This window comes from Pseudochaenichthys georgianus, chromosome 3, assembly GCF_902827115.2.
Source record: "Pseudochaenichthys georgianus chromosome 3, fPseGeo1.2, whole genome shotgun sequence".
NCBI lineage: Eukaryota > Metazoa > Chordata > Actinopteri > Perciformes > Channichthyidae > Pseudochaenichthys > Pseudochaenichthys georgianus.
Genome location: NC_047505.1, coordinates 7,278,847 through 7,294,421, shown reverse-complemented (window position 1 = coordinate 7,294,421; position 15,575 = coordinate 7,278,847). Strand labels below are relative to the sequence as shown.

The 15,575-nt window shown below is 40.6% G+C and overlaps 1 protein-coding gene across 1 annotated transcript in view; it reads left to right on the top strand.

Annotated features, from left to right (window-relative positions):
- The first annotated feature begins 15,058 nt into the window (after positions 1-15,058).
- LOC117462269 (CD81 protein-like) overlaps positions 15,059-15,575 on the top strand; it is a 36,123-nt gene continuing 35,606 nt past the window's right edge. The window contains exon 1 of the mRNA XM_034104422.2: positions 15,059-15,311. Coding sequence (XP_033960313.1) covers positions 15,246-15,311 — 66 coding nt within the window. The 5' untranslated portion in view covers positions 15,059-15,245. The remainder of the gene's footprint in view (positions 15,312-15,575) is intronic.

The following is a 15,575-nucleotide window of genomic DNA, read 5'->3' as shown; positions in this document are numbered from 1 at the left end:
ATTGACAGGTCACTTCCAGACATTTGTCCTTGTTTTCGTCTTTCATGTGTTTTTCAGTTCATGATCGTGAGTTGATATATTTTGGTTTTCAAAATGCTATCCACAAAAGATGACTGTTAACTTCCTATATAAAGTCTTGTACATTTATTGTATTGGGCCTGAGGCTAGTTAAAGTTGAGTAGACTTACCTGAACACCAAACAAAAGCTTAGAACTTGGCTGTTCAATTTAAAATATAATAAATGCAACAAGTAATGTGAGAATACATAATTCTATGATTGATTTCACTTCGATACAACCAATGTTAATATCAAGGTCGTCTCCGCTACCGAGCTCCGATGCTGACAAGGCTCCGGAAAACGGCCGTCCTACCTTTAGGTCTAAACCCCCCAGAATATAAACGCAAGATCACCGTAATCTGTTTAGGGGGGCAGCTAACAGCATGGCCTCTAACACCAGCTGCCCGTCGTATAACTTATTTCAGGCACTAAAACGTTGGATGTCCGACCGCCAGGATAGCAAAACGGAGAGTGTAGTGCAGTAGGTGTTGGTGGGCTGGTAAGACCCCAGGGCAGTATCTAAATTGCCCCTGGAGGAAAAACATACAAAGTACAAACCGGTTTTATTAGGTATTTTAACAAAAATAGAGGATTTACAAGATCCAAAAAATAACAAAAGAAAGATACAAACGTTTTACTAGGACACAAGGTCAAAGTACAAAAGCAAGCCCAGACCCAGGGCCCAAGGCCCAAGAGCCAAGACCCAAAATCAAGCCTCAAAAATGTCCCCCAAGCTCTCCCGTTTCTCTTCACTCATCATCTTGTATAGTCTCTTCCCTCCTCCCTCTCTTCATCAGGTGTCATTCCCTTTCCTTTCTTTGAGTGAGAAGGAGGTCACATAGGTTCAACTCTTACTTAATGAAACAATTAAAATGTGAAGTTAAAATTGAACAAATGAAAACTATAGTAATGATATGCAATTTTAAGAAAAGTGGATAAGAAAATGTTTCAATGAAACACATTGTCAATGTCATTAACAGAAACAAACTTAACAAAACTGTCACTATTGTCTCTAATGGGGCTTTCACACCAACTCGGTTCCTGTTCTAGCTTCGTGTTTGAGCTTATCTGGTTCGCAACCGGTTTTTCTTTTCAGTTCACACCGCCCTGAGCCCGACTGGTGCTGCCGCTGCTGTGTCTTGACATCACCGTTTACTGATTTTCTCCCCAATGGCGTTCACTCCAACATCAATGGGGGACTGTGTTTATTCTCCCGTTAGCTCCGGGTTAGCTCACATGGCAGCGGCCGCTGTAAAGTATTCACTGTCTGACTGTCACACAAGCAGCTGATACATATCCCCAATTCCCCATAAGTGAATGTGTGTCAGTATGAATTGACGCTGTTTAGCGTCAAAATGCTGTTATGAAAGTTTCTCTGGTATAAAATGGGTGATGTTAGCATAGCAACCGAAGCTAAACTGACTATCTTGACTACTTGTTGTTGCTATCCTCTTGTGGCATAAGCCGTTTTCTACAGGCACATTTTACTGGCGTATTAGTCATTATGATTCTACTTGTGATAGTCGGACATGACAACCTGTGCAGCCCATGTATTGATTCCATCCGATAGCTGCTATAATACAAAACAAAACATCTGCCTGGTCTCCACAATGACCAATAACAGCGAACGGATGGTCAAAGTAAGGTACAAATAAACAGAATCACACGAAGCCAACCCAGTCTCACGGCATTTTGTGTTATAGTCACAACATTTAATCTATTGATTCGTGTTCACCAACACGATTTCCCCATTTTTTTCGTATCACACAGAACGATTTTAAAAGCAATGTATTTCTATTGGTAGTATGTCTCCAATATGTTTCAGAATACTGAAATCTGTATTTTTAAAAATCTTTTTTTCCTTCTAATTTGTTATTCTTTTCTAAATAACACACTGTTATTTACTCAACAATAACACACAATTATCCTTGTTTTTATTTATTTGTTTGATTCTATAATCTCTGGCTTTTTTGGCATCCGTCAGGAACTGAATTTCAAAATAAAACTAGAGAATGCAATTCCTGAAGAAATTGCTAGTGGGAATACTTTATGCTGAAAAGCTGACGCTAAACTGCTATGCTGAAATGTAATGTGTAAGAAGAAAGTGAAGAATTTAGATTAAAATGAAATATGTAAGAAGAAAGTGAAGAATTTAGATTAAAATGAAATGTGTAAGAAGAAAGTGAAGAATTTAGATTGAAATGATACATGCGACATCATGTTTTATGGCGAGGTGGTGAGATCTCAGATTTTGCGTAGAGCTGTTGAGGCATGGACCAGTGATATACAAGTGAAGATTGGGGGACGATTGGACCGTGTCGATTGGACTTACAGCCACATCGTGTTTCATGGCGAGTGGTCTGTCGCCATGGCAACAGCATTTGATGACACCCCATAATACCCTTAGATGCGTTGATGGCTGCATCGTTACCAAACCTGTGAAGTTCTGGGCTGTTTGGAGAATTTTCACTGAAGCTATGAGAAAACCGTGTTTCAAGGCGAGCATTGTGTTGCCATGGCAACGGCATTTGAAGAAATCTCCAAACTGTCACGAAGATGTCTTCACAGCTCGACTGTTGAAGTCTGCTGCATGTCAGTTGGAGTGATGACATCATCGTGTTCCATTGCACAGGTGTTTATAGTTGAGCTAACGAGCTCTGTAGAGATCACAGGTTTCCATTGTTCTGAATGAGAGATAAACCTCTTACATGTGAACATTTTGTGGAAGAACCGTAACGGAGCGTCCACACTACAGCTCCAAAAATAGCTTGGAGCTGGGAGTGTTTGGAGCTTGGGGATTTTATTCAAGCAACACGACCAACAACCAATCACATGAATCTCCCGCCCCCGACATACGAAGCAAAAACCCCCGGGGATTTTATGCGAGCAATATATATATAAACTCCCCAAACAGGCAAAAACCTACCAGTTTCACCCACTGTCTCTGTCACCTCCCTCCATGCCTGGTTCCTCCGGTTTGTATCCCGGTAGGTGAAGAGGGTCTGGTCATACAAAACCGGGTGATTCGCTACGGCGATAGTTAGTTTCTCCTCCGACTTCTTTTGAAATATAGAAATGAACGGCGGGATATCTCTCCCAGTTTAGACGCAGTTTGATTGGCTACGGCTTCAGCTGTCAGATTTTGGGAAACGGGATTTGATTGGCTGGCGCTGGCTACTCCGGCGTCTCAGGCGACAGAAGTTGAACATTGTTCAACTTCTGTCGCCTGAGACGCCTGAGACGCCTCGCTCTGCTACCCACAATTCAGTTCGGCGAAAAAGCGCGGCTACGTGACGTCACCCCATTCAAAGTGAATGGGCAGATTGGAGCAGATTGGAGCTTTCGACGGTGTAGTGTAGACGGGCCGTAACAGATATCTGTGAAATTTCAAAACGTGAAGCATGTCAAGGAAGTTGAGTATCTGAAGTTTAACTTTCGGGTTAATAATGTGGCCTTTTTGGCAGTTTAGCTAAAGGTGTGCGGCTGCTACCGTGAGGAAATATCTGCCTGAAATTACAATGGGCTTCAATGGAGGAAAGTTGTTGTCACTTCATGTCCTCAAGAGGCATTTAGTTTAAGTATTTGTCATTTTTAAGCTACGAGATGTTTTCCTACGTTTGTCATGATAAATTATGTCTCAGGAATGTAGGGGTTGGGAATTATGGCAGTTTAAAAAAAAATATATGAAGGCAAATTTCAAGATATCCTCCACTCTAGCTGTGACATCACACACTCTAGTTAATGTTAACATGTGAATAAAACCTCTAAAACAAGGTCTGAACAAATGTTAATATCTCTAAAAGTAAGAATCAGATTTAAAAGTTGTTTTACACGAATAATGTCAGAAAGATTCGTAACATTTTAAAGTTGGAATGAGGTTTCTGAGTGAAAGTATGAATGAAAAGTTAGCAGTTGAATCGCATGAAGATTTGTTGAAGTCTGAAGATTTCCCCCATTGACTTCAATGTTAAAAATGTGATGTATTATGGGATGTATATCTAGAATTATGAAAGTTATGAATGAGAAAAGTAATAGCCATCGATTCCCGACCGAGCTGAACGTTTTGATGTTTGAACGGAGTTTCTGCGATGTTCAATGCAGGAGGAGAAGAGGGACAAAATAAGTCGGCGGAATAATAATAATAAACCTTTCGTGCGTAGAAGAACAGTTAGTGGGAATGCTGTTAACAGCATTCCCACTAAATAACCGGAAACAGACGTAGGCCTATAACGGACATTTCGAGCATCATTGCGATACACACCCACTGAACTGATTGCCCAAGATCCTCAGCTATGGTTTAAGCTCGGTGATTGGATTGTTTAGCCGCAATGCACGTTGCGATATGGTGTTAATGTGATATGAAATCCGAAAAACTTTTTTTTTTTAAAGAAAATAATACTTTATTCCGAGTGTGCTTGCTTTTCTCTTTGGAAGTCATCACATAACGGCATTGTAATACACGATTCGGCTGCATTAAATATTACATATCTGCCGTAGTTCTTTATTTATAGAGCCCTGGGGCCTAATTTATAACGCCGTGCGTAGGATTCACGTGGGAAGATTGCTTACGTAGTAGAAATCCAAAAAATAGGTACAGAAATGTCCCGACATTTTCCGATTCACCTTCCTTCTGCCAACGGTGTCGCAGTTTCTCGTCTCTCCCGTTTTTGTGCTTAGTGCGTACAATGGGTTAGAGTTTGCGTGGAGGACCGCACATTTTCCCGTCAAGTTAGTATTTTATAAATCGGAAACATTGCGTAGAAACTGGCGTACGCCATTTTTTGAGCGTATATCCCTTTATAAATGAGGCCCCTGACTTCTAGACAAACTGGAAGAACTGCCACCGAAACTGAATACGTGACGTGAATCATAAATATCTCAGCAATTAAACAACATCTTCAATTTCTCTTCACACAATACGTCTCCTTGCAGTATCAACACTAATTCGGCTGACTTTTATATTTGATCCAATTGGTAGATAGTGTAGATTTACACCATAACGGTGCACAGCTGATATAAAAGGACTTGTAGTTTTTAAAGATATTACTGATTTTCTTTGAATATAACAATGTACCGCCTAGTGGTTAAAGCATGTTATTTAATTATTTTTTTAACATGTTATATTTGATGAAAAAAATATTAAGAGTACATACAAAATAGGGGGAAAATAGAAGGTCAATGATAGAAATATAGAATATAAAAAATCAAGAAGATACTGTAAGTGATCTCTACAATATAACAGTTTAGTGCCGGAAGTACAAAGATATTAATAGGAGGATGTGCAAAACAGATAAACTAATTAACCTTTATTTAAATATTATAGAATACTTTAGGTTAAGGTATTCTTTTAAATAAGAAAAAAGCTTTGGGGGTATCTACAGATAAATATTAAGCATGACAAAGTTCTTAACGTCTAATATATTGCTTTCCTGCAATGTTAACTATGTTGAAGCACTTATTTTAACTTATATTATACGAATTATACTCTTATAAGATGTATGTAGATAGTATAAGAAATGTGCAGAATATGACAGTTTAATGGTGGAGGTATATACACACATATTGATAGATTTCTTGTAATGCGCTGTTGAGGAACCTGCAACCCAAGTTTTTCATTCATTGCATAATGTAGTTGTGTATGATATGTCAATAAACTTTAGAAAATCTCGAAATCTTGAAAGGGATGTGCAAAATAGCCATTATACAGTCTTTCATTAACTATTAGTAGAGAATAACGAGTAATGAATATGCTTTATAGGGATCTGCAGATAAATGTTTAGTCTTCTCAAGCACCAACTATCAAATATCTCGCCTGATTGTTGGCACTTGACAATCACCTTCCCTGAATTTTACTCAGGTGTAACTAAAGTCTGATTTAAGAAGTAAAAATGAGCTGTCATGTGGTTATACTGTATATTAATGCTGCCCATTATGGACACAAGCAATTTTCACCGATGTATTCATTATATGTTTTAAATTTGATAACATCAATGTGTTTAATACCGGCAACTTCTAATTGTGGGAAAATGAAAACGTTCCCAGTAAAGATGTTCCATAGAACATTTTGCGAAACACAATAGCCAGCATGTGTAGTTCGGGGGGGGGGTCTGGTCCCGTTCGAGTCCAGTTTTGGATAGTCTGCCGTGGTTTCGTTCGATTTCAAAGAGCTGTTTAACTGGATATCCTCGTGGATTAATCTTCCTATTATACACACATGCATTTCCAAACATTTGGACTACCTATGTTGCAAATGTATTATCTTTTCAATTTACACACGGCATCTATTGCACGTCTGTCCGTCCTGGGAGAGGGATCCCTCCTCTGTTGCTCTCCCTGAGGTTTCTCCCATTTTTCCCTTTAAACTGGGTTTTCTCTGGAAGTTTTTCCTTGTACGATGTGAGGGTCTAAGGACAGAGGGTGTCGTATTGTCATACTGATATTCTGTACACACTGTGAAGACCACTGAGACAAATGTAACATTTGTGATATTGGGCTATATAAATAAACATTGATTGATTGATTGATTGATTTAACGCTCGGCGTAACCTTGGCGCACTGCCACTCCAACATCCAATCCCAGAGCTTGAAGATTAAACACGGGGTTTGTAGTCCCAAACTATAGCTGGGGATTATGGGTAGTGTAGTGTCTTCGGCCATCCTAAACTCCGAAATGTTTTTCGGATGCTCGACATTTCCCTTATAGGCCTACGTCTGTTTTCGGTTATTTTATTTTGAAATTCAGTTCCTGACGGATGCCAAAAAAGCCCGAGATTATAGAATTAAACAAGTAAATAAAAACAAGGATAATTGTGTGCTATTGTTGAGTAAATAATGGTGTGTTATTTAGAAAAGAATAACAAATTAGAAAGAACGAAAGATTAAAACACAGATTTCAGTATTCTGAGGCTCTGAGCCCCATTTATTTTCCTAACGGACGGCAAAAAAAGCCCGAAATTATACGGTTTGAAATAAAAACAATAATCGTGGCTTGATATTGAGTAAGAAAATGTTTTTATGAACCACACAATTTCCAGTCTTCCAAGACCCGACCGGACAAAAAGATGTGGTGCAGGCACGAAACATACTACCAATAGAAATACATTGCTTTTAAAATCGTTCTGTGTGACACGAAAAAAAGGGTAAAATCGTGTTGGTGAACACGAATCAATAGATTAAATGTTGTGACTATAACACGAAATGCTGTTAGACTGGGTTGGTTCTAGTCACTTTTCTCAGAGCTACTGCTTGTTACAACTTTTATTTGCCGTACTCGCCTTTAACTGTTAGCTCAGGTTAATCTCGCCCCCCTCCGACGTAAGCGTGTCGTATTTCTTCTAGACCGACACATTTTTGGTGCTTGAAACGAACCGGATTCCGGAGCTTAGAGGCGGCTCCGCTGCAGTGTGAACAGGAAAAAACTGTGCTTTTCAGGCTCTAGCTCCGAACCGGCCCTGGAACTGGATGTTGGACCTAAAATCATCAAGTCTGTACACAGTTCACTCTCATCCTGTGTGCATTGTTGTCCTCAATCATTGTAATCGTTGTCAAGGTGTCAAAAACTCCTTCCTAGAATTGTGGAATTTATGCTTTGCTTGCACCTTCTAAAATGCATAATGTGCATAGGTCAAGAGTTCAGGATGTTCTGTCTAGTTTCACATGTCTAATAAGACATTATTGAGACATACATCCTTTCCATCAAACCAAATTATAGCCAATTTAGCATTTTTGTATGAATGGTAAACTTAATAGAGGTAGGTGAGGTAAAAGTGAGGTCTGTCACGGCCACTTAAACAGTAGATCTGTCAACAATGTATACATTTGTATAATGAAATAAAAAATATTGTATAATTTAAATACATTAAGATGACGACTTACTGCCGAGGACCCGGACACAGCTCTCGCTTTGGGAGTACAAGGATTGGATGGCCCTGAGTAGAGACCCCCTCACCCCATACTCCCGCAGCACCTCCCACAGTAACTCCCTGGGAACTTGGTCATACGTCTTCTCCAAGTCTACAAAACACATGTAGACCGGATAAGCGTACTCCCAGGCCCCCTCCAGGATCCTTGCGAGAGTAAAAAGCTGATCCGTCGTTCCACGTCCAGGACGGAATCCGCATTGTTCCTCCTCAATCTGAGGTTCGACAATCGGCCTGACCCTCCTTTCGAGTACCTTAGAGTAAACTTTCCCGGGGAGGCTGAGTAATGTGATGCCTCTGTAATTGGCACACACCCTCTGATCCCCCTTTTTAAAAAGGGGAACCACCACCCCGGTCTGCCACTCCTTCTGTACCGTTTCCGACTTCCACGCAACGTTGATGAGACGTGTCAACCATGACAGTCCTTCAACACCCAGAGCCTTCAGCATTTCCGGGCGGATCTCATCCACCCCCGGGGCTTTGCCACTGTGGAGTTGTTCAGGGTATCTTATGCCATTAATCACTCTGTACAAATGGATGGTGGTATTAATACTACAAATGAAAACATGTCATCACCTAGTTTTCTGATATGCACTGCTCATACCACAAGGTGGAACTGTAACAACCACAATGGTTCCAGGAAGCTACCCACAATAAATGATCTCATTTTAGGAAAAGCTGAGCAAAGCATCCACTCATTTAACATGCTGGACAGCTATTTGCAAATATACTGTGTGTGAGTATACGATAATTAACAAATAGGCATATTAAGCAACTAACGCACTTAGATGTAATGTGAATGCATTGAACTACAATTATCTTACAATGATAAATCATGTAGAGAAAGCAGATTTAATGTGTGTTAGTCAAATTAAGCAGCACAGGCTATGCAGCGTACAGCATTGCTCAAACAATTAGAGGGATTCATTAGCAGTATTAGTTAGTAATGACATAAAATAAGCAACCCACATTACATTCCGTGCGCAGCACACTCCTTGAATTTGGTTGGTGTCAACTGTGTTGAAAATAGTTGTCGTGAAGCAAGCCAGTTTTTTGATATACTTCAAGGACTTTATGCTTTTTGCTCTGCTTCTACCCACCGATTGAATAAAGTGTCCACTGAAAACGTCACACTGATGCTAACATCTCTCTCCTGTACAAGATGGAGCTGCAGAGGAGACTCCACAAGAGCTCTTTGTGAGAATTACACTGCAATAAGAGGGGCTTTACAAATGTTGGCGGCTGATGACGAAGAGCGTCAGGACACACAGCGAGAGGCCTCTGCGCTGTGTGGCAAACTTGGGAAACTAGAGACTGCTCTGCTGACAATATTTTGGGACACTGTACTGCACCAATTCAAGCTTACGAGCACTGGCTTGCAAAATAAAGACATTGACCTAATGACCGCTGTGCAACTTTTGGAATCGCTGCACACTTATGCTGCATCACTACGAGGGACATTTTCGGACTTTGAGACATCTGCCCGGGCCGTCACCGGCGTGACACAGACATACCAGCACGAGACTCACCGTGTTGGTAAAAGACGAGTATTTGATGACGAGACAGTGGAGCACGAGGTGGTACTGACTGGCAGTAAAAAAATCCAGGTTGAGACATTCAATGTAATTATTGACAGGTTGCTCTCAGGACTGAGCAAACGCCTGGATGCTACAAAGACATAAATGATAGTAGTAGTAATCATGCCGCTTTCGTCTCATTAGTATGCATGAAAAAGTGACAGATGACACGCCCCCAAATTATGCAAATGAGCTAAGTCCCGCCTCCCATTGTTGGAGATCCTTTGATGTGATTGGGTACAATTATGTTAATGGACTAAGTCCCGCCTCCCATTGTTCGAGATCCTTTGATGGGTGTTATAACAGGTAGGTGTGAAAAGCCCCCCTGTGTAGTGCCTTTGTTGTCTAATCCTTTGATGTGTTGATTAAGGCAGTCTCTTTGAAGTTATGCTGTCTGCCCCCTGTCCCCTCACACCCCTTTGTAGTCTAATCCTTTTATGTGAGGGGTTGAGGTGTTATAACAGGTAGGTGTGATATAAGCCTCTGATGTTAATCTAGGTGTTGATTAAGGCAGTCTCTTTGAAGTTATGCGTGAGACTGTCTGGCCCCTGTCCCCTCAGAGCCCTTTGTACTTAACGCAATCTACTGACACAAAGTACTTCATTATCTACTTTTCAGCTTTTTAAATACAAAAGTGTATCTTTCAGTAACTTTTTGAGAGAATTAAGCATAAATCTGTCAAATGTTCAAAACAGCCTTGTTTCACTGAAATAGCCTCAAAATCACAAACTGCCATTATTATTAATAGTCAGATGCTTGACGAAATCTAACAAAACAGAGTACTTTCATGGTAGTGGTCAGCTTTTAAACACAAATGTGTATATAGCTCAGTAACTTTTTGAGAGAATTAAGCATAAATCTGTCAAATGTTCAAAACAGCCTTGTTTCACTGAAATAGCCTCAAAATGACAAACTGCCATTAAGAGTCAGATGCTTGACGAAATCTACGGACACAGAGTACTTTCATGGTAGTGGTCAGCTTTTAAACACATAAGTGTATCTTTCGGTAACTTTCTGAGAGAATTAAGCATAAATCAGTCAAATGTTCAAAACAGCCTTGTTTCACTGAAATAGCCTCAAAATCACAAACTGCCATTAAGAGTCAGATTCTTATGGAAATCTACTGACACAAAGTACTTCATTATGCTACGCTTGGGTGAAGCAGGTAGGACTCAAAATGCAGAATTTAACGAAAAGTGAGCTTTATTAAATAATATAAAGCTGTGGCAAAAAGGCAGTATCCAAAATATCCAAAACCAACGAGCAGCACAAGGAACACAGACCGTGGAATAACATGGAGGGGAAACAATGAACCGAAATGGAACACAGGGGAAGACTAGACTAAATACACAGAAGGGTAATCACAGAACAAGACACAGCTGGGCAGGGGAGGAGAAACACAAGGACAGCAGGTGAACACAATCGGGTAATCAGGGAGGGAAACAGACAGAAAGCAGACAGGCAGGAAACGGGGGTGAACACTTTACACAATAAAACAGGAAACCCAAAGACAAGAAAAACACCAACACAGACAAAACTACAAACGTGACATAACATGAGATCGTGACACATTATCTACTTTTCAGCTTTTTAAATACAAAAGTGTATCTTTCAGTATCTTTTTGAGAGAATTAAGCATAAATCTGTCAAATGTTCAAAACAGCCTTGTTTCACTGAAATAGCCTCAAAATGATATATTTTATTATTTATTATTTATTATTTTTTATTATTTATTATTATTATTATTTTATTATAATATTTTCTTCTCATCATATCCTACTGACTTGGATACGTCATTAGGAGATGAGCTGATCCAGTTTAGGGCTTTTGTCAGCAGATAAAACTCCTGCAACCAGACTGCAGACGGTGCTTAAATATGGACTACAGACACCATTTCCCATTGTTTTTGTTGCGCTCAAGATTTTTCTCACACTGCCTGTAACCAACTGCGAGGGTGAGAGGTCCTTTTCACAGCTTAAACACATCAAAAATGAACTTAGGACAACCATGGCTCAGAAGAGACTTTCAGCCCTTTCTTTGATGGCCATCGAGTCGATCTTGAGAGGGATCTGGATTTTGATGACCTAATCACAGACTTTTCAAAGAGAAAGGCAAGGAAGAAACACTTCTAAAAGGTAAGATCCACTGTCTCTCATACACACTCATTCACTCTCTCTCTCTCTTACACACACACACACACACACACACACACACACACACACACACACACACACACACACACGCACGCACGCACGCACGCACGCACTCACACACACACACACACACACACACACACACACACACACACACACACACACACACACACACACACACACACACACACACACACACACACACACGCACACACATACCATGTATACATCACTTCAGGGGACATTACATAGATTTACATGCATTTCCTTGAGACTTATCCTAACCTTAACCATAACCAACACATGCCTAACCCTAACCCTTACCCTTAACCTTACCCTTACCCTAACCCTAATCCTAAACCTAACCAAGTCTTCACCCTAACATTAATGATTCCCCTCATGGGGACCTCCAATTTGTCCCCATAAGGGAGGCGAGTCCCCACACGTGACTGTGTAAACAGATTTAGGTCCCCACAAGTATAGTTGGGTGTAACGCGTTACAAAGTAACTTTACAAAGTAACGCGTTACTGTAATAATATTACTTTTGTCAGTCATAATCAAACCTCAACAAACACCTGCAAAGAACACATGCTAAGGTGAAGCTAATGCACAACTATTTGTTGTTTGTTTATATCACGTAGTCTGTTCTTCTGCTCTGTTTTCCGGTTGTTGCCTGTTTTGAATGACGAATACACACTTCCGCCGCCTGCTGGTAAGGAGAGTTATTGCCACTCACGCATGTGCAGTTCGTACGTGCTCGGCTGAAGTCTTTGCGGTGTGTTCCAGTCTGGTTCCAGTGCAACACATGGCCAACACGCAGGAGAACACGCCGACGCAACAGCGTGAGCAGAGATAGACTGTGCAAAATATACAGATAGCAGGAGACAGAGGACAGCCATGGTCAGATAGGAAAACATTCAGGATCTGGATCAGTCTTATGCGACAATGGAAACTGAACTAAAGAGAACATTTGAAACTTTAGCAGTCTGTGTGATCTGCCTGCAGGGAGGGGCGGGCCGGCCCTGCGAGTAAAGTAACGAGTAAAGTAACAAGTTACTTTATGTAGAGAGTAACGAAGTAGTGTAATATATTACTTTTTTAAAAAGTAATATGTAACATGTAATATATTACTTTTTTTTAGTAACGACCCCATCTCTGCCCACAAGTATATATAATATATATATATATATATATATAATAATGCTAGGCCACACACACACACACACACACACACACACACACACACACACACACACACACACACACACACACACACACACACACACACACACACACACACACACACACACACACACACACACACACACACACACACACACACACACACACACACACACACACACACACACACACACACACACACACACTATCTTCCATCACATATACTGATCACTTAGTTAAGCAACCACACCATTTCACTACATATTTTACTTTTGTAAATCTCAATGTTTGTAACTAATAAAACTCCTTGTGTACTTGTACAGCCAGCCAGTCATATTTTGGCATTAAGTGGGGTGCTGCTCTGAGGTTTTGAGTGATATTACCTAGGTATTCCTGAGCCATACACTGTCTTGGGATCTTATCCATTGTATCTTTGTCTTGTGATTTTTGACTAAAAGGGCAAAAGGCTAGACCTACTTTGGTTGAACTATGTGGCTGCGTCCCTGCTTTTGACAAATAGGTGTTGCGATTTGACATGCCAGATTGACTGAAAATTCTAAATATTGGTCATGTTGGTAGGATTGGGTAGGTGTGGTGTTACTTGTTGGTATGTGGGTTGGGGGGGCCCATGAGCACTCAGTGCCCAGGGGCCCCTGGAGGTACTAATCCGGCCTTGCCAAGACACGTTCTTCGTATGTGTTAATCTACTTGGCCATCAACCTATTTCTGATTCTGATCAACAGCTGAAATATTATGGACAATCTTAATGAACAGCGACTAGACTATATCTATATATATAAGAATAATCAGAGAGGGGAGCTTTCCTCCAGAAGAAGCTGTCAATGCAGAGCCGTGGACTGCTTCCGGAGTGGGGATTATCGATCCACCACTGAGCAAGATCAATTATTTGTAGGATATGGCTTCCTCCTTATATTTACGTGTTTCACTTATTTTTCACAATGCTATTATGTCTGCATACTTTACTAAATAATGTTCACTTAAGTATATAGGCGGCAGGCCTACTGTTTTTTGTTGTTGTCTTAAACGGTACTGTCTAGTGCTGCGTACCTGGACTCACATTCAGGTTCAGGTCCGGACTCAAGTCCAGAGGTTCAGGTTCAGGTCCGGACTTATAAGTCCGGACCTGAACCCATGGCTTGTGTCAAGTTGTGCGAGTAACTAAAGTGAACTTATTGTGAGCTAATTATCAATTGAAATTAACTCATAAACAACTGAAATTCAAACTCGTCAGGTTTATTGTGCTCCCTTCCAACTTGTGTCTACATTTCTCTAAAAAGTACAAATGTAAAAAAAACACTTTTTTCCACTTAGTCTACAAATGACTTATGACAGCAACTACAGTGAACTACTACAAAGTTCAATATAATAATAATGTTTACATTATACAGTACATACTACATACATAGTGATGTACATACATACTGTTAGAAATTAAAATCAATGTTGATATGGCGTAATTTTGAATTAAATACACTATTTAATTTAAATCAGTTTTATTCTGAAAATCCGGAAGTTCACACTATTTACTTAATACTTTTATTCTGAAAATTCTTCACTTCCGGTTAGCATTAGCATGTGGGGAAATGCTACGTCTTCAAACCGTGAATCGAAGGTGAAATGACATGTGATGTTGTACACTGAGCACACTGGGATTAGCACTCATTTATTGACACTGAATCACGTTTATCAGGGAATGTTTAAATAACCACAGACACCAGAATATACGTAAGTGCTAGTTTTTTTGCGAGTCCAAGTACCGGTTCCTGACGTTCCGGTTTTAACCGGACTTGAACCGAAACTTTTTACAAGTCCAGTACCGGTTCGGCGTACCGGTACGCAGCACTAGTACTGTCTCGTAAATGTCCCCTCTGTGGGACTAATAAGGAATGGGATTCAGATTATGATATGTTGATATTGTGTTTACAGCTCGTGCTGGAGGAGAGCAAAACAACAAATCATTGAATGAGATGTTTCCTTTGTTCTTTTGGCGCGAACGAGCTTCCATACTCTACTGGAGGAGGAAGCATTTACAGAAGCAAAACCACAGTCTATGAGCAAAACAGACCCTTCCCAAAATGTTATGCTATGGCATGTTAAATCGGTGTTTTATTCTGAAGGCGTTGGCCGGAAGTCCGCTGTGTTTTACATTTTGGGACTGTATTACGGGGGGTGCTCGGCAGTGAGGGAGGGAGGAGTTGGGTGTTGCCTCTGTCTCTGAGCCCTAGTACGGATTCCCAGTCGAGATTCAGCCCGTTACACGCCGCGACACCTGGCCTGCTACTGCTGCTGTCCTGTGAACTCAGTACCCGAAAAATACCCGACTAACGGACCACCATGGGAGTCGAAGGCTGCACAAAATGCATCAAGTACATGCTTTTCTTCTTCAACTTCATCTTCTGGGTAAGCAAACATTGTTTTTTATAATCCATATTGCATTTATTTCGCTACGCATCACCGCCTCCTCGCGCTGGTTAGCGGGTATGGTTTGTTTAGGCAGCCCGCCCATTATGAATGGATACACCAACAACAGCCCCGCAACATCTCACATTTAGTCACCGTTATACCTTATGAATAACCAGCGACGCATTTTCACCACTAGGGGAGAGTATGGCAAAAGGATGGCAACACAATAAATTGCTAGAGAGGCGTATTTGGTTGGTATAA